The sequence below is a fragment of the Scyliorhinus canicula genome, chromosome 6 (assembly GCF_902713615.1).
Source record: "Scyliorhinus canicula chromosome 6, sScyCan1.1, whole genome shotgun sequence".
Taxonomy (NCBI): Eukaryota; Metazoa; Chordata; class Chondrichthyes; order Carcharhiniformes; family Scyliorhinidae; genus Scyliorhinus; species Scyliorhinus canicula.
The window spans coordinates 103,133,329-103,152,155 of record NC_052151.1 but is presented as its reverse complement, the minus strand read 5'-3'; the positions used below and the strand labels follow the sequence as shown (position 1 = coordinate 103,152,155).

Below are 18,827 nucleotides of genomic sequence, written 5' to 3'. Positions count from 1 at the left end.
CCCTTGGCACGGACCGTGGTGCGGCCGTGCCAATCGGTGCCATGGTTGTCGGGAACGGAACTTTGCGGCCGTTTTCACGAACGGTGAGAGCAGGTGTGTTTGCGTTCGTGAAAACGGCCGTAAAGGCCTGGGAACTCGGCCTATCGGATAGGGGAGAATTGCTGTTCGCCGTAAAAAAACGGCGAGCAGCGATTCGTGTCGTGGGGCGGCCGTGGGGGGGGGGGGGGGGGGGGGGAGAATAGCGGGAGGTCGGGAAAATGTTGGGAAGGCCCTCCCGCTATTCTCCGACCCGTCGTGGGGGGCGGAGAATCGCGCCCTCTATGTGGGGTTACTGTGTAAAGCCAGGAAGATGTTGTCAGGATTAGAAAAATTTAACTATAAGGAAAGAATGGAAAGACTGTTTTATTTCGAAAGAGGAGGCTGAGAGGAAATTGAATTCGGGTGTATAAAATTATGGGGGTTCAGGTTGGCTTCGATAGCTAGGGTATGGTACAGAACAATGTCAATTATGTTGGTTCAATCCTTGAACCGACTGCGGTAATTATGGAGGCCCCTAAGATTTGTCTTGCGGTGATAACATGGCGAGAACCACGATAGCAGCTCAGGAATAACAAGAATGCTACATGGAGGGCAAGATAAAATTAGGAAAGTCTAGATAAAGTACATATAAAGGATAATTTTAACTTAATAGAGAGGTCAACAAGCAAGGAGCCTAGCTTTAAAGTAATTGGTAGAAGGAATGAAGAGGAGGTGAGGAGACATTTTTCACCAAGAGAGTGGTAGGGGCATGGAACCTATTGCCTGAAAGCATTGTAGAGACAGGAATTCTCATCATATTTAAAAGATACTTGGCGATGCTCTTCGAGTGCTGTGCACTGCAAGACTTCGGACCAAGAGCTGGACAATGGGATGAGGCTCTTTTTCACCCAGCAGGCACATGGATCAAATGACCTCTTTTTGTGATTCAATGATTAAAGTCAAGCATTTAAAACTCTTTTGGGTGGAATTTCACTTCCACTTCTAATTAGCCAGATTTATTATTGTACTATTATGGGACAGATTGATTGTTGATAACCTACAGTTGTTTTGTACAATTCTGACAATAAGAACATGTATCAGTTTGTTCAAAGTCCAATAGGTCACTGGTGATCTAAATGGACATCTGTTGCTGTGTTGCTTTGAAAGCATAATTTATCCCTGTATAGATGGGTCCTTGGTGTGCCTTCTCCACAGTGATCTTTAGTCAGGTCCACCCTTGTTGCTGACCATAGTATCTGTAAAATGCTCCTATTTGCAGAAAGCATTCTTCTACTAAAAAGGGGGGACTGTATAACGAGACCCTCCACTGCCCTCCAAAATATAGGTCAAGTATCAATTTTATCCCATGAAAGTTCAAAAGTCATCTGCATGGAATGTTAATGCTGTCTCCACAGATGCCACCAGAACTGCAGAGTATTTATAGCATTTTTAAATTTAATTTCAGATTTCTAGCATCAGTACAATTGTGCTTTTGTACAATTTTTATTTATCACTTGCCCACTCAAAGCCCGATCTTGATGAGGCCAAGTTGTCTGAGGGTTGGGGTGGTGGATGGTTGTGGGTCTGATCTAGGTTGGAGATGCGGTTTGCTTTATGAATTTAATTTTCCTTCTAAGTGTGAGACTTGTATATGGTGGGGATGTAGTATCAGATTGGGGGTTTCTTGTATCAGGCTCTATTGTGTTCTCATGCTGAGGAAGCAGGTTAGTTTTGGAGTCTGGAATAAAGCACTCTTATTCCTTTTTTTGAATAAATTTAGAGTACGCAATTCTTTTTTTCCAATTAAGGGGCAATTTAGCGTAGCCAATTCACCTAGCCTGCACATCATTTTGGGTTGAGGGGGTGAGGCCCACACAGACACTGGGAGAATGTGCAAACTCCACACTGACAGTGACCCAGGGCTGGGATTGAACACAGGCCCTTGGCACCATGAGGCAGCAGTGCTAACCACTGGGCCACTGTGCTGCCCAAGCACTCCTATTCCTGCTGGTCCACAAGCAGTGCTGTAACGACATTTAGCTTTTTTCTGAATTCTCCCATCCATCCCTTGAACATTTGTCACACCCAGAAAATCTGGCCAATCAGGGTTAAACCTGGGAAACATTTTAAATCTGAGGCTGCCAGTCTTAGTAAAATTATTAAATGGTCAACCCACCTCCTGGGAGCAGGTTGGCTGCCCATCGCTTGTTGTAAGAACAAAGAACAAAGAAAATACAGCACAGGAACAGGCCCTTCAGCCCTCTCAGCCTGCGCCGATCCAGATCCTTTATCTAAACCTGTCGCCTATTTTCCAAGGATCTACTTCCCTCTGTTCACGCCTGTTCATATATCTGTCTAGATGCATCTTAAATGATGCTATCGTGCCCGCCTCTACCACCTCTGCTGGCAAAGCGTTCCAGGCACCCACCACCCTCTGCGTAAAAACCTTTCCACGCACATCTCCCTTGAACTTTCCCCCTCTCACCTTGAAATCGTCTCACCTTGAAATCGTGACCCCTTGAAATTGACACCCCCACTCTTGGAAAAAGCTTGTTGCTATCCACCCTGTCCATACCTCTCATAATTTTGTAGACCTCAATCAGGTCCCCCTCAACCTCCGTCTTTCCAATGAAAGATAATGAAGACAATCCTAATCTACTCAACCTTACTTCATAGCTAGCACCCTCCATACCAGGCAACATCCTGGTGAACCTCCTCTGCACCCTCTCTAAAGCATCCACATCCTTCTGGTAATGTGGCGACCAGAACTGCACGCAGTATTCCAAATTCCAAAGTCCTATACAACTGTAACATGACCTGCCGACTCTTGTACTCAATACCCCGTCCGATGAAGGCAAGCATGCTGTATGCCTTCTTGACCACTCTATTGACCTGCATTGCCACCTTCAGGGTACAATGGACCTGAACTCCCAGATCTCTCTGCACATCAGTTTTCCCCAGGATACTTCCATTGACCGTATAGTCTGCTCTTGAATTAGATCTTCCAAAATGCATCACCTCGCATTTGCCTGGATTGAACTCCATCTGCCATTTCTCTGCCCAACTCTCCAATCTATCTATATTTTGCTGTATTCTCTGACAGTTCTCCTCGCTATCTGCAACTCCACCAATCTCAGTATCATCTGCAAACTTGCTAATCAGACCACCTATACCTTCGTCCAGATCATTTATGTATATCACAAACAACAGTGGGCTGAGCACGGATCCCTGTGGAACACCACTAGTCACCTTTCTCCATTTTGAGACACTCCCTTCCACCACTACTCTCTGTCTCCTGTTGCCCAGCCAGTTCTTTATCCATCTAGCTAGTACACCCTGAACCCCATACAACTTCACTTTTTCCATCAAACTGCCATGTTTCTGTTAATCCAGGAAGTGCGTGAATTGTGTGTTAAAATGTTTTTTCTGTGCTTCAATCTAAACTGAAGGTCTCTGAACTTCTTGTCTACTCCTACCCTTTGATGGTAATTGTGTCATAGACTTCGGCTGCCATTGGCTAAAATAAAATTTGAATTATTCTCCTTTGAGTGAGGTCTTTTGACTTGAATGGCAGAGGTAGCTTCTGTCTAGAGGTGAACCTGTTCCAATAGGATGCAGTGCAGTCATCTGAGAACCTAGGACTCGTGGGGCATCTTTTCCAATCTGTTCCACTTTGTCTCTTATTCTAATGAAAATCTACCTCTATAAACATTTGACCTTCAAAGAGATAAGTTTTCATATTTATATTATATATGATCATCAGATTACTGTCAACATAATGGGCAGTGGGCAGCGCGGTAGCATTGTGGATAGCACACTTGCTTCACAGCTCCGGGTCCCAGGTTCGATTCCGGCTTGGGTCACTGTATGTGCGGAGTCTGCACATCCTCCGCGTGTGTGCGTGGGTTTCCTCCGGGTGCTCCGGTTTCCTCCCACAGTCCAAAGATATGCAGGTTAGGTGGATTGGCCATGATAAATTGCCCTTAGTGTCCAAAATTGCTCTTAGTGTTGGGTGGGGTTACTGGGTTATGGGGATAGGGTGGAGGTGTTGACCTTGGGTAGGGTGCTCTTTCCAAGAGCTGGTGCAGACTTGATGGGCCGAATGGCCTCCTTCTGCACTGTAAATTCTATGATAATAATGGGCCCTAAAAGTCTGAGCATGGCTTGCTTCAAGCAAATAAGTGAACTTGAAGCATGGTGCCCTCTTGCTTTCTAATCTGCATGGGACCAGTTGATTTATGACATAATCTTTACCAAATTAATTCTGTCAATGCATTCTGGTAGTGTTTCATGAATAATGCACCTCTATGATCTTTTAGTTGTATGTATAGTGTACGCAACCCTGAGTTTGTCACATTGACTCCGGGATGAGTAATGCCAAATCCTTATTCTTATTTTCAAATCCCTCCATGGGCTCACCCTTCCCTATCTCTGTAATCCCCTCTGACCCCACAACCTGCATGATACCTACCCTCCTCTAATTCTGACCTCTTGAACAGCCCCAATTTTAATCATAGAATTTACAGTTGTCATAGAATTTACTGTACAGAACGAGGACAGTCGGCCCATCGGGTCTGCACCAGCCCTTGGAAAGAGCACCCTACTTAAGCCCACACCTCCACCCTATCCCCGTAACCTAGTAACCCCACTTAACTTTTTTTGGACACTAAGGGCAATTTATCATGGCCAATCCACCTAACCTGCACATCTTTGGACTGTGGGAGGAATCCGGAGCACATGGAGGAAACCCACACACACACGGGGAGAACGTGCAGACTCCGTACATTCAGTGACCCAAGCCAGGAATCGAACCTAGGACCCTGGAGCTGTGAAGCAACTGTGCCAAACACTGTGCTACTGTGCTGCCCTTCATTGCTCCACCATTGGTGGCTATCTGGCTGCCTAAGCTCTGAGCACTGCAACTTCTCTACCACTAAATCTCCTCTCTGTCTCTTTCTTTTCTTCCTTTAAGATGCTCCTTTATAACCAATCTTTTTGGCCAACCTTTTGGTCATCTGCCCTAATATCACTTTTTATCCATTTTCATGTCAAATTTTGCTTTTAACTCTGCTGTGAAGCATTTTGAGATCTTTTATTATGTTACCGTTGTTATACAAATCCCAGCTGTTTTTGTTGTTAACTTTTCACATGCTGGGAGCTGAAATTGTACATTTAAATAGAAATCGTCTGAAGCATGAAAAAAACTGAAACTGTTGGTCTCTTTCACTGATTACTTGCTTGTCATGTTTCATTGCTATCTGTTACTTCAAATGGTAGACATGAGAATCTTTTTTTGTTAATTACCCCCATCAAGGAGGACAATGATGATATAAAATGCCAACTACAGTTTGTCAAGGAAGAAGCAATTTTAATGCGCAAGAAAATGGCAAAAATTGATAAAGAGAAAGATAGACTTGAGGGCGAGCTGCAAAAATACAGATCCTTTTATGGGGATCTGGATAGTCCTTTGCCAAAAGGTGAAGCGGGAGGGCCACCTACAACCAGAGAAGCTGAATTAAAGCTCCGCCTCCGACTGGTGGAAGAAGAAGCCAATATCCTAGGGCGAAAGATAGTTGAGCTTGAGGTTGAAAATAGGGGTTTGAAGGCTGAATTGGATGACATAAGGAGCCACTATGAGAAGGAAGGAGCAGGCGGTGAAGATTATGTTGGTGTTGGTGCTTCTGCTTTTCGGGATCAAAGTGAAGCTGTGTCAGAACTGAGACAGAACCTGCAGCTCGTTGAGGATGAAGCAGAATTGCTGAGGCGAAATCTGGCTGACTTGGAAGACCAAAATAAGCGACTTTCCACTGAAGTCAACAAGTACAAGTATAAAACGGGAAGTGTGCAGGATACTTCCAGGAATAATGATAATTCCAAAGTTACAGAAGTCCTTCAAGAGGAACTCAAGGCAGCTAGGATGCAGATCAATGAACTTAGTGGCAAAGTCATGCAGCTGCAATACGAAAATCGTGTGCTGATGTCCAATATGCAACGCTATGACCTGGCATCCCATTTAGGCATCCGTGGCAGTCCCAGAGACAGTGATGCAGAAAGTGACGCAGGAAAAAAAGAAAGTGATGATGATTCACGGCCTCCTCACAGGAAAAGAGAAGGACCCATTGGTGGAGAAAGTGACTCTGAAGAAGTTCGCAACATCAGGTGCTTACAGACTCCACCAAGGTCATTATTTTCTACAGATGGCCGATTGCTTCAAAAAAATCTCAAGGATCGACAGCAGATGTCGGACATACGGCTGGAGGCAGAGCGACTGAGCAGAACTATAGATCGATTGATCACAGACACAAGCACAATTATAACTGAAGCTAGAATTTATGTAGCAAACGGTGATCTATTTGGCAGAATGGAGGAAGAGGATGAAAGCAGCAGGATTAGAGAACATGAACTTCTCTACAGAATCAATGCTCAGATGAAAGCATTTAGGAAGGAGCTGCAAACTTTCATAGACAGACTAGAGGTTCCAAAAACAACAGATGAAAAAAATACAGAAGAACCTTTGTCTGTCAGTCAGGTAAGCAAGTTCAATGTTAATTATTTAATAAAATGTTAGCAACTTCAATGTATAATTTACATTTTTGTAGCATGCTTCTCATACTCTGTTAGGTACATTGTTAGTTGTAATCTTGTGAGTACAGCACATTGAGCAAAAGAGGGCAATTCACTGGAGTTTAACGGCATTAAAGAAAACAGGTAAACTAAATTCACAAAAGTGTTCAGCTAGATTCCCAGAAAATATATAATGTAACACATAGATGTAGTTAAATGTTATTCTTAAGTTCTAAGAATCCTTGGATAAATTCAGTATTGTGCATTGCAAATGTGACATAAGTTTGTCAACAGTTGCTAGTTTTATGTATTGAAAGTCATTTACTGTTTTATCTGCGGTAATATAATCATAAAATTATATTGTGACATTTGTATTCTTGTATTTTTTCTGAAAACTCAAATTGCTTCTATTGATATGTGTATGACTGTTATTTAACAGTAATTCTTGCTTTTTGTATTTGCCTGCCCAGATGTTTCAACCTATTATTTTGCTTATTCTCATCCTTGTATTATTTTCATCATTGTCCTACGCTACCATATTTAAATTGGTTTTCCTTTTCACACTTTTCTTTGTTCTGTAGAATCTCCATCCACTTCAGTATACCACCTTTTTAGTTTGTTTATTTATTTTAATATCTCATCAAGAATTCAGCAAATACAAAATAACACACATAGCGTTCAAGACATTACAGAATCACCATATACAAAGCTTTGTAAAATACTGGAGACTACCAATTTCAACATGGATTGTTACAGGAAGCCATTGGGTAAGTTATTTTCTATTTTTTAAAATTAGATTAAGTTTGATACTGGATAAGAATATGGGCTGTTACAACATCTTTGCTGCTCTAACTTTATGTCTATTATTATAAGTGTAACAAAATCTTACCAGACTAATGAGGATAAATTATGGTGAAAAATAAAATAATATTTATTTCACTCGGGCATCGTAGTAACTGTAACAACACAAATTATCTCCAGCCCAATGGTTTAATTAATAGCAATCTCATCACTGGGTTAGAAGCAGAGGTGTCATTCCGATAATACTGAATATCTACTTTATTACTTTTGGAAGCAAGACCATGGTCACATTTGCAAGTAGTAGGGGAGTTAACAACACGTTTTTAGAAGGTGAATAGAAATGCTGTAATATGTTTAATCCTCACCAACAGCTCATCCTGAAGGAAATCTGCTGTCCTGACCTGGTCTGGCCTATATGTGACTCCATTAATATGGTTGATTTTAATTGCCCTCTAAAATTACATAGTGAATAACATAGTTCAAGGGCAATTAGGGATGTCATATGGCTGGAAAGAATAAATCATGATCATTATATTCTTTGTATAATTGACATTCACACAAAGCCACGTTATTATTCGATACAATGCACAATCCTCATTTCCATCTCTCCATTCCTCCCTTCTACATTAAGATTCCCCTTAAAACCTACCTCTTTCATCAAGTTTTAGTCACCCATCGTAATATCCCAGCATCTCCTTCTTTGACTCAGTGACTTTGTATCCTGTGAATCATCTTGGGATGTTTTCCTATTTTCCGTAACTTCTTTTGCATCGTTTGCATACTTCTGAGCAGATGGAGATATCAGAGCATTTGGAATATGCGCAAATACCATGGCCGGGATTCTCCGAAACCTCGGCCAAGTATTGACGCTAACATAAACACCGAGTGGTGTATGCCGGTGTCAACGGGCTTCCTGCCCCAGCAATTCTCTGTTTGTTTGGGGGCTAGCACAGTGCCGGAGTGCAGCGCGTAGTACTCCGGCGGTGATAGGTGGCCCTGCACGGCCGGCGCGGGTCTGCGCATGCACCGGCGCAGAGAAAATTGCATGCGCACCACGGCCTGCGTGGGTCCACGCATGCGTGCGACGGCAGTCTCCGTGCCGGCGCGGGGCAACTTGTCGGGGACCTAACAGCTGGTCCGCGCGGAAGAAGGTAGGCCCCCTCCAAATCGCAGCCGCCCGCCAATCGGAAGCCCCCGATTGCGGGCCTGGACCCCTTGGATGCCCCCCACGGAGTCATATCCACCCCTCCCCCACCAGGATGTCCACAGCGGCTGCGGATCCGAGCTCCCCCCGGGCGGTACCAGGTTTGAACCAGGCCAGCGGGACTCGGCAGAACTCGGCAGGAGTGCCTGTTGCCCGCGGAGAATCGCCCAGGGGGCCTACTTCAGCGGCCCCCAACCGGCGCTGCGGCGGGCACGATTGGCGCCGATTCTCTGGTCGCTGGAGAATCGGCAGCCCAGCGTCGGAGTGGCGTGGCGGGAATTTCCCGCGTCCCCGGCGATTCTCCGACCTGTCGCGGGCTCGGAGAATCCAAGCCTATAGTTACATAGAACTAAGGCAGAATAATGTCACCATACCTTCTGCCTTTATTTTACTTGGGATTAGCCCACAGATATTAAATAATCTGAAAAGGCGTTAGACGTTAGAATACTGAAAAAAAGGAATGTTCAATTTTTTGATAGGGGCAGACTTCACACACGGGCCAGAACTTTATTCTCCCCATGGGTTCTGAAGCCCCATTTGGTCTTGGGGCACCCACTTTTAGCGAGTGGTCACATCGGACCCCTGTCCGACCTTACCCAGAGACCCTGATCTCCTCTCCCCCCCCCCCCCATACGACTCCCAAGGCCTTCCCTACCCCTCCCCCCTCCCTCCCCCCCCCCCCCCCCCACCACAACCCCCCCCCCACCCCACCCCCCACCCTTCTGAATCCTACCACCTATCAGTCCCCCAGTTCCCTGCACTTGAATCCCAGGCAGCTAGCTGCAGTGCCTCTTCTGCCCACTGTGTTGCTTTTCCTGGATTCACTACAGATCTGCCGCCAATCTGAGCTGGCAGCTCTCCAAGGTGGGACTTTTTCTCGGTAACGGGTGGAAGTCACACCTTCCAATCAATGTGCGTTGAAATGAGTATGAAATGACATTGGGCTGCTGGAGTTGGCAGGGATGTATTCCTGAAAATTCTGGCCAGGATGTGTCAGTGAAGATCCTGAAGGCCGTAGCCATTATTTTTCTTGGGCATGCTCTGGAAGCTGACTTACCTTTCCAGCATATAAGGCAAGAGACAGGGATCACTATGGGGCATGTCAGACCAATGCAGATAATATGACCTTGGAAATATAAGTTTATGCAAGTCAAGAGAGGTGGAACATACTTCTAATTTATTTCCGCTGGCAGGTTCAGGTGAAGGGGTTGAGGAAAATCATTCCATGGGATAATTCCATGAGTTCATTGATCCACTGTTAATTTTGGTCTCACCCCAATTTTGAGCAATGACAATTAATAAAGCCTTAAATGATTTAGATAATGGCTTCCACTTCACAAATACAGCTGCTGGATATGAAAGGATTGCCATTACTCGTCTGCGGCCCAAAGGGCTTCTTCATATGCTGGTACCAAAAGCACACAAAGCTACTAGAGCAGCCATCTTTTAATGGAGATTGCAAGCTTCTGTGCAGCGTTGAAGAACTATTTTAATGCATTGTCTTTTATCTGTCTTAAGATCAAAGCCTAGAAGCTGCTGTGAATAATATTAATGATTGATGAATGATTAATAGATTCATGTAACAATGTTGTCCACCATTTTAACAGAAATTTTCACCCTTTTTTAAAATACGTTAAACATAGAACATAGAACAGTACAGCACAGAACAGGCCCTTCGGCCCTCGATGTTGTGCCGAGCAATGATCACCCTACTCCAACCCACGTATCCACCCTATAGCCTTAACCCAACAACCCCCCCCTTAACCTTACTTTTTAGGACACTACGGGCAATTTAGCATGGCCAATCCACCTAACCCGCACATCTTTGGACTGTGGGAGGAAACCGGAGCACCCGGAGGAAACCCACGCACACACGGGGAGGACGTGCAGACTCCGCACAGTGACCCAGCCGGGAACCGAACCTGGGACCCTGGAGCTGTGAAGCATTTATGCTAACCACCATGCTACCGTGCTGCCTAACACATGCACTAAAACAGTAGATGGAGCTGCGGCACATTAAGGGCACATTCATTAATATCAACAAATTCTAGACTCAAAAAATACAGTGAAACATTAAGGGCCTGTTACTCCAAAAATATTTCAACATTAATTTGTGGCAGGTTTTTCAGGGAGTTAGTTCCTCACTGCTATTAGTGACACTTAGTCACTTTTTTGTGCCCTGGGAAGTTTCTCACCAGTTTAGCCCACACTTAGAACTTTTTTTTAGCACTGGGGAGCTGAACTCCAAGATCGGGCCGCAGTTTGGAAAGGGCAGCCCGATCTCTAAGTGAGCTTGTGGGTCCCCCACACCCATGGGTAATATCACCCCCATACACATGGACACTACTCCACACTCCTAAGTGAGGACACCCCGCAATGGGGTCCCTGGGATGCCCCCTCTTCAGACCCCCCACTAATGAAATGAAAATGAAATGATTATTGTCACGAGTAGGCTTCAATGAATTTACTGTGAAAAGCCCCTTGTCGCCACATTCCGGCGCCTGTCCGAGGAGGCTGGTACGGGAATCGAACCGTGTTGCTGGCCTGCTTGGTCTGCATTTTAAAAGCCAGCGATTTAGCCGAGTGAGCTAAACCAGCCACTAAGCCCCCTTACAGCACCCCCTTCTTCTAGGAACCCCACCCATCATACACCCAACCCCCCTACTTACCTGCTCTGTACTCCCCAATCCTTCAAACTACTCCTCCACCCTCATTTTGTGGGCATGGTCCCCCTCGCACCCTGACCCTTGGCAATGCCAGCCTGGCAATCGTACACCCTTGCACTGCCATCCTGACACCCAGCCAGTGCTTCTGCCAGCTTGGCAGTGCCATCTGGGCACCTTGTCAGTGCCATGGTGGCAGTGCCGAGGTGCCCGCATTCCACCGGGAAGAGCCTGGGAGCCCTGACACCCTTGGGTCTCTGGTGGCCCTGGAGAACCCCCCAGATGCTGTTCCGCCTGGTCCACATTTGTTTGGACCATCACTGATCGGTGCCCTGGGGAGGCTTATGACCTACTTCCGTGAGCGTCATTTGGTCCCGCCCATTTGGGGCGGGGTTCTGACGCCGATGTCTCAGGGGCTCCAGAGAATCCCGGGACGGGGAGGCTGTCTGGAGGCTCGCTGCAAGCCTCTCCCGCCATTGTCCAGCCACGTTGCGCTCAAGCAAGAACACAACACAGCCGGAGATTCGCACCCTCAGAAACATTTCAAAATGAAAATCAAGAAACAGATGCGTTTTTTTTGCAGGTAATGAATGAACACTTCAATGGTTTACCACCATAGCCAGTTTTCTGGGGTATATCGTCTCTTATGTAGTAATACACTAGGAATGATAATTTAGGGATTATGTTAATGGGCTTGGAACACAGAGCCTGGGCTAATGGTCCAGAGACAATCTGGGCATGGATCCTTTGGCATCTTGGGAATTTAAATTTAATTAATCAAATAAATCTCAGTAATGGTGCCTGCAAAACAACCTTATCATAGAATTTACAGTGCAGAAGGAGGCTATTCGGACCATTGAGTCTGCACCGGCTCTTGGAAAGAGCACCCTACTTAACCCCATACCTTCACCCTATCCCCGTAACCCTGCAACCCCATCTAACCTAAGGGCAATTTAGCATGGCCAATCTACCTAACCTGCACATCTTTGGACTGTTGGAGGAAACCAGAGCACCCAGAGAAAACCCATGCAGACACGGGAGAACGTGTATACTCCGCACAGACAGTGACCCAAGCGGGATTTGAACCTGGGACCCTGACGCTGTGAAGCCATAGTGCTAACCACTATTCTACGGCGCTGCCCTCAGAGGCTATTGTCCATAAAAATCTATCTGGTACACTAATGTACTTGAGTGATGGAAATTTGATATCCTTGCTTTCCACGTAAATCTTAACAGCTATGTGGTTGACTTTCATATAACAAAAGCAAAACACTGCATATGTTGAAAATCTGAAATAAAACAGAAAATGATGGACAAGCTCAGCAGAACTGGCAGCATCAGTGAAGAGAGAAATAGAGTTAACGTTCCAATTCCCTGTGACTCTTCTTCAGATCCAAGTAGAGGGAGAAATGCAATGGATTTTATACTGTTTAAGTGAGAGTGGAGCAGGCGGTAGAAGGTCAGGAATAGATAGGACCAAGGAGAGAATGACAGTGGGTTATGGGCACAAGTGAAACGGTGTTAATGATAATGTTTCAGACTTTAACTTCTTTTTTTTAATAAAATATTTTATTGAGGTGATTCTGTAACAATAACAGAAGAAACAGTGTACTTACAAATATAAACATAGTGCAAAGGCCGTCTTCCTCCCTCACAGGTCCCACCTTTCTTACACACTAATCTAAACAAAACAACACCCCCCCCCCCCCCCCCCCGAACAATTAACAATTCTCCTACTTGAGTTCGACTCTCCGGCTGATCTTGCTATAGTAACTCAATCTAACTAACCAGTCTGCTCTAATCCATGCGGTGGGTGTGATGCTTCCCTGATCTGCTCCTGTCTCTCTGAGTGTCGCCGATGGAAAGAGAAAGAGCATGTGTGCCCTGTCTTTATATGGGTTGCCCCCTTGCGGTAGTGTCACCTCTGGGTGTGTCTTGACTGCCCATTGGTCGTGTCCTATCTTACTGACCTATTGGTTGAATGTCTGTGTGTCATGATGTCTCTGGTGCTCCCTCTAGTGTTTACTCAGTCCTAGTGTATGTTGTCCTCCCACACACCTTTCACACCAGTCTTCTATACCAAAGAACCTGCTCATCTGGGCCACTGTCATGTGTGCCCGGTGAACGACCTTAAACTGTATCAGGCTGAGCCTGGCACATGATGTTGACGCGTTGACTCTACTGAACGCATCCGCCCAGAGACCATCCTCTATCTCTCCTCCTAACTCGTCTTCCCATTTGTTTTTCAGCTCCTCGGTCTGCGTTTCCTGTGACCCCATTAGTTCTTTATAGATGTACGCAACCCTCCCCTCTACCAGCCATACTCTGGAAACTACCCTGTGCTGTACCCCCTTGGTGGTAGGAGTGGGAAGGTCGAGACCTGCATGTGTAGGAAGTCCCGCGCCTGCTGGTACCTAAACAGACTTTAACTTCTGCTTGCTGAATCGTGCTCGACAGCTCATGAACTCCTATCGATTCCCCCTAAGGTGAACATAATGGGCGAGATATAATGGCTGTGTTGCGCTTCAGTGAGAGCACGACAAGGCCGGTAAATTGCAGGAGAGGCCAAAATCGAGAATCTGTTTGAGATCTAACCGACCTGCTCCCATTGGTAGAATCAGGATCCCGCCTTAGCGTGGTGAGTAAACAACAATAATAACTTAAGCCCAATCTCCATACAATTAACGGGAGCGACCTCCTATCTAACTGCCCCCTGTGATCAAAAGGCCTCCCTTTCTAAAAACGCAAAGCTAGCGGAAGGGCTGCTGCGGGGACCCAAGAAGGAGAGTAACCATCTTCACTTACGGGAAATGAGTCCAGGGGCACTGAGGTTGCAGCTCTGGTGCTCAGAGGGATAGGGAGGAATCCCAGGGGGGCCAGTCTCGATCAGGCGGGTGGTTGGGCAGGAGGAGAGAATGGATGTTTCAACGCCAGTGGGTCCACCATGCCAACCCCTGGGTTGTGTCGCCCTGTGCCGGGGCAACCCCATCCCCTGCCTGCCTGCCCCATCGACCACCCATAACTCCCACTGATTGCAGAGCCTCTGCCTTGCGCGGAAGCCTATTGCTAATTGGGAATTAGCAATCGTAGTTAAGTGAGCGATTCACACATCCCAAGTGATCTCCGTGGGAGAGCCATCTGTTGGTGCCACCTCCCTTCCCCCTCCCTTCCCACACAATGTACCCAACCCTCCCTTACCCCCTCCCACGCTAGTGCCCTCTTGGTGATCCTTGACCTGCTTATCCTTCCATGCTCAACCGCTGCATCTAGGTGTGTTCCCAGGTTGCACGTCAGAGGTGAAGGTAGCCTGCTGCCACTGATGCCCCTGATAGGAGTGCTCTGGGGCCGGAGGACTCTGGCGCAATTGCCGACGGCACGTGCCCCGCTGTGCCACCCTGTTCCGGGTCCTGACTCCGCGATGCACCGTTCTCACTGTGGTGGGTCTCAAGGGAGCAGGTGGTCAATGTCGCCACTCCATAGGGTAGCTCTAGGTTGCTCCATTCTCCCGTGTCCTTTGCCACTCTCAGGATCCCTCCTTACACAAGTATTTGTGGAGTCGGACTACAATCAACCGTGGTGGCTCTCCAGACCTGGGCTTCTGTCTCAAGGACCAGTCGGCCCGGTCAACTTTGGGAGGATTCACAAAGACCCCCCTCCCCCACCAGCTTCCCAAACATACCACATACCCTCTGGCAGCCCGATGATCCTCATCTGGAGCAATTCTCTGGGTCATCGGCCTTGGTCTTCAATATCTTCTGCTTCTCTGCCAACATCACCACGTCTGCCTCCAATGAGACAATCCAATCACTATGCTCCATCACCATCTCCTCCAACTACTGAATCATCGAGTCCTGTACTTCCAGCTGCTGTTCCACCCTGTTCAAACTGCCACGAATTGGTGCCAGTGCCATCTCAATCGCCTTTGCCAGGTCATCAGAGATGGCATGTCTCTATTTCTTAAACACCTGCATTAGGAATTCCACCAGCCTCTCAGTTGTCCACTGAGAGGGCAATGACGATAGCGGGGCCTCCGCCACTTTCCACTCCTGTGACATGAGGGCCTTCCAAGTCAGATGAGAACCCCTTATTCAATTTCTTCCTCGTATTATAACCTCACACATCCCACGCCAGAGGAGGAACCAAAGCTTTAAACTGACACCACTTTTCTCTCCAACAACACCTGTTATACAGGCAAAAAGGTCCAAAAACTGAATCCCCAAGCGGGTGCCACAGTGACCTTTCACCTCATAGCCGCCACCGGAGAAGTGGGGCTGGATTCTTCCCAGCTCCGCGCCTAAATCGCGAAATGCGATCGGCCTGAGAATTAGCTCCGACTCCGAAATCGGCTTTGACGTTGGTTTTGCGGCGATTCCGAATTTTCCCGACCCCCAAACACGACGGAATCGTGGTGCCTACTGCGTGGCCCGTAGAATCGCCTCAAATGCCCCGATGACTGATTCTCCGGGATCTTGGCGATTCTGGAGACAGATGGGCCGAGTTCCCGAGAGCGTGGTCTAAACACGTATAAAAAATTGTGATACCGGCATGCTGGCTGAGGTGGCTGTGGGAGGAGGTAGGAGTTGGCGTGGGCGGACTGCAGGCTCCTGGAACGGACACCAGCCATGCTTCCTGCGGGGGGGCCTACCAGAGTCGTGGGGGGGCCTACCAGAGTCGGGGAGGGGGGGGGGGGGGGGGGAGGAACAGGCCGAGCAGTCGGGTAGCCCCCGACATGACAGGGCGGTGCCCACGCACTGAGCCCCATTATGCTGGCCACCTTGTTGGCTACTCGCCCCGGGCGCTGGGTGAACGCAGGGTTAACGGCCGTCTGGATGGGCGCCGCCCCCCTTCCCCTGCCACCCCACCCACCCGACGACACCCACCAGGGGGAACACCCAGGGCCACACCGAAGGCAGCCCCCAGTAAGGGCAGTGCCATCAAACGGTGGCCCTTGCAGCAGGGACAGCGCCAGGAACGGGGGCACCAATGGGGCGGGGGTGTGGAACATGCGTGGTTGCGGCGTGCGGTGTCAAACGGGGCCACCATATACCCATGGCACCTGGTTGCACATGTTAACATGTTCCCCCTCACCCCCTGCAGATCAGAATGTTTGGGAACCACCCAGTGATGTTGAACGCCATGGCGCGGGCCGCTGCCCTGCAGGCAGCCCTGTGGCATCGTCAGCGCAGGTGTCTTATTGGGGAGGCGGAGTCTGCAACAGAGGAGCGGGCTGCAGAGGGGCAGGTGGCAGCCATTTACGCCGTTCACCAACAGGAAGCGGTACCACTCCATGAACGTTCAGGTGGTCTGTGATCAGATAAGGATCCTGCACATCTGCACCCGATGCCCAGGCTTTGTACATGACTTGTTTGTGTTGGCCCAATCTGTGATACCCGGCATGTTCGAGGGACGCCCTCCCGGATGGGGGCTGGTTGCTGGCTGACCGAGGTTGACTGTTGCGGTCGTGGCTGATGACATCTATACGGAGGCCACAGAGCGAAGCGACAAACCGCTACAATGATGCCCATTGTGCAACCAGGGATGTGGTGGAGAGGTTCTTCGGGGTCCTAAAGATGCGCTTCAGGTGCCCGGACCACTCTGGAGAGGCCCTCCAGTACAATGCCAGGAGGGTCGGCTGCATCGTTGTGGTCTGCTGTACTAGTAATTTGCTGTGCATTCATTGTCTGTGAGAAGCTGGACAGCAAAACCCGCATCCTGGATTGTTTCACAAAGACAAAGGGCGGGATTCTCCAAACCCCCCCCCCCCCCCCCCCCCCCCCCGCTGCAGCGGAGAATCGCCGGGGGGGGGGCATGATTTCCGCCCCCGCCGACTGCCAAATTCCCCGGCACCGAGGATTTGGTGGGGGCGGGAATCGCACCGGTCGGCGGCCGCCGGCAGTGGTCCCTCCCACCCCTCCCCTCCCCCGGCGATACTCTGGCCCGCAATGGGCCGAATGGCCATCCGTTTTTGGCCATTCCTGCCGGCGTATGTTACACCAGGTATTTGCCGGTGGACCTGGCTGAGTGAGTGGTCTCTGGGGTCCTTGGGGGGTGGGGGGGGGGTACAGGGGCATCTGGCCCTGGGGGGTGCCCCCACGGTGGCCTGGCCCGCGATCGGGATCCACCGATCCGCAGGCGGGCCTGTGCCGTGTGGGCACTCTATTGTTCCACATCGGCCACTGTGGTCCTACGTGATGGCCGACGCGGAGATGAACCTTCCCCCCCCCCCCCCTGCGCATGCGCTGGGATGACGCCAGCACACGCTGGCGCTCTGCGCATGCACCAACTCGCGCCGGCAGGTGGAGGCCCTTCGGCGTCGGTTGACGTGGCGCCAAGCCCCTCCCCGCCGGCCGGCGCAGCGCAAACCACTTCAGAGCCGACTTAGCCCCTGAAGGTGCCGGAGTGGTTCACGCCTCGCCAGTTAGGTGAGAATCCCGCCCTAGATATCAGAAGTGATGTCCTTTTGGTCAAGATAGCTATCCTAAATCCCATTTGATTACTTATTACTGCTATGTCCTAAAAATACATGTTCAATGCTTAATAATGATTACTCAGTACACTCCCTATAATTCATCTCAATGCTTAATTTTTTATTTAAAAAAAAATTTGAGTACCCAATTAATTTTTTCCAATGATGGGGCAATTTAGCTTGTTCAATCCACCTACCTGCACATCTTTGGGTTGTGGGAGCGAAACCCACGCAGACACTGGGAGAATTTGCAAACTCCACACGGACAGTGACCCAGAGCCGGGATCGAACCTGGGACCTCGACACCGTGAGACTGCAGTGCTACCACTGCACCACAGTGCTGCCCATCTCAATCCTTAATAAAGTACCTTATGTAAAACTATTCTAGAGGTATGCTAGCTATTTAGTTTTAAGAGGTATCATTGCTGAACCCTCCATTCACCATGTGTTTCTCGGCACTGCGAGCACCAGGAAATATGTGGCTAAATGCACTTGCTATGGGACTTTGTTCCCAATTAGTTGAATTGAGCCTTAAGTGTGGTTAGATAGCAGTGGGGTACTCACCAATAGAGTAGGGGTGAGACTCCCAGCAAAACCCGCCACTAATGACACTTAGAAACATTTCAGTTAGATCACACCCATAAGAGTGTTGTCTGCTACTTATCCTCATTACTTAAAGGGAACTTTTACAAAAGTGAGGTCATCCTGAGATATTTTCTTGGATAAATTGCGAATCACTCTCTTCTGTGACTGGATCCTGCATTACTCACTTTCACTACCTAATATCTAAGGCCCAATATTAATAATTAATATTTAATCTGCCATATTTATCAGTCAGTAAGTGACTGAGTAATGGTTATAGCAAATATCTCCTTGGCTAAACTTACTTCTGATCCACTTTATAAATGAGAAAAATAATACACCACCCTGTTGTGGTTCCCAGGTAAGTAGCACTTCTTTGGACTAAGTGAATCAGACAAATGCTTACTTTGGGCTTGACGAGCCCGAGTCACGAAAGGTGAATTAGACCTTGCCTGCCTTTCACCACTGATTTTACCAACTAACCAAGAACTTATTTTGTTGTGTGTCCACAGGAAATTGAGGGATAACA

At 48.1% G+C, this 18,827-nt stretch overlaps 1 protein-coding gene across 1 annotated transcript in view; it reads left to right on the top strand.

The window, feature by feature from the left end:
- The window catches only part of LOC119967360 (protein SOGA3), a 49,881-nt gene extending 42,550 nt beyond the window's left edge, over positions 1–7,331 (top strand). Inside the window, exons 6-7 of the mRNA XM_038799784.1 lie at positions 5,333–6,547; positions 7,053–7,331. Coding sequence (XP_038655712.1) covers positions 5,333–6,547; positions 7,053–7,163 — 1,326 coding nt within the window. The 3' untranslated portion in view covers positions 7,164–7,331. The remainder of the gene's footprint in view (positions 1–5,332; positions 6,548–7,052) is intronic.
- The last annotated feature ends 11,496 nt before the right edge of the window (positions 7,332–18,827 follow it).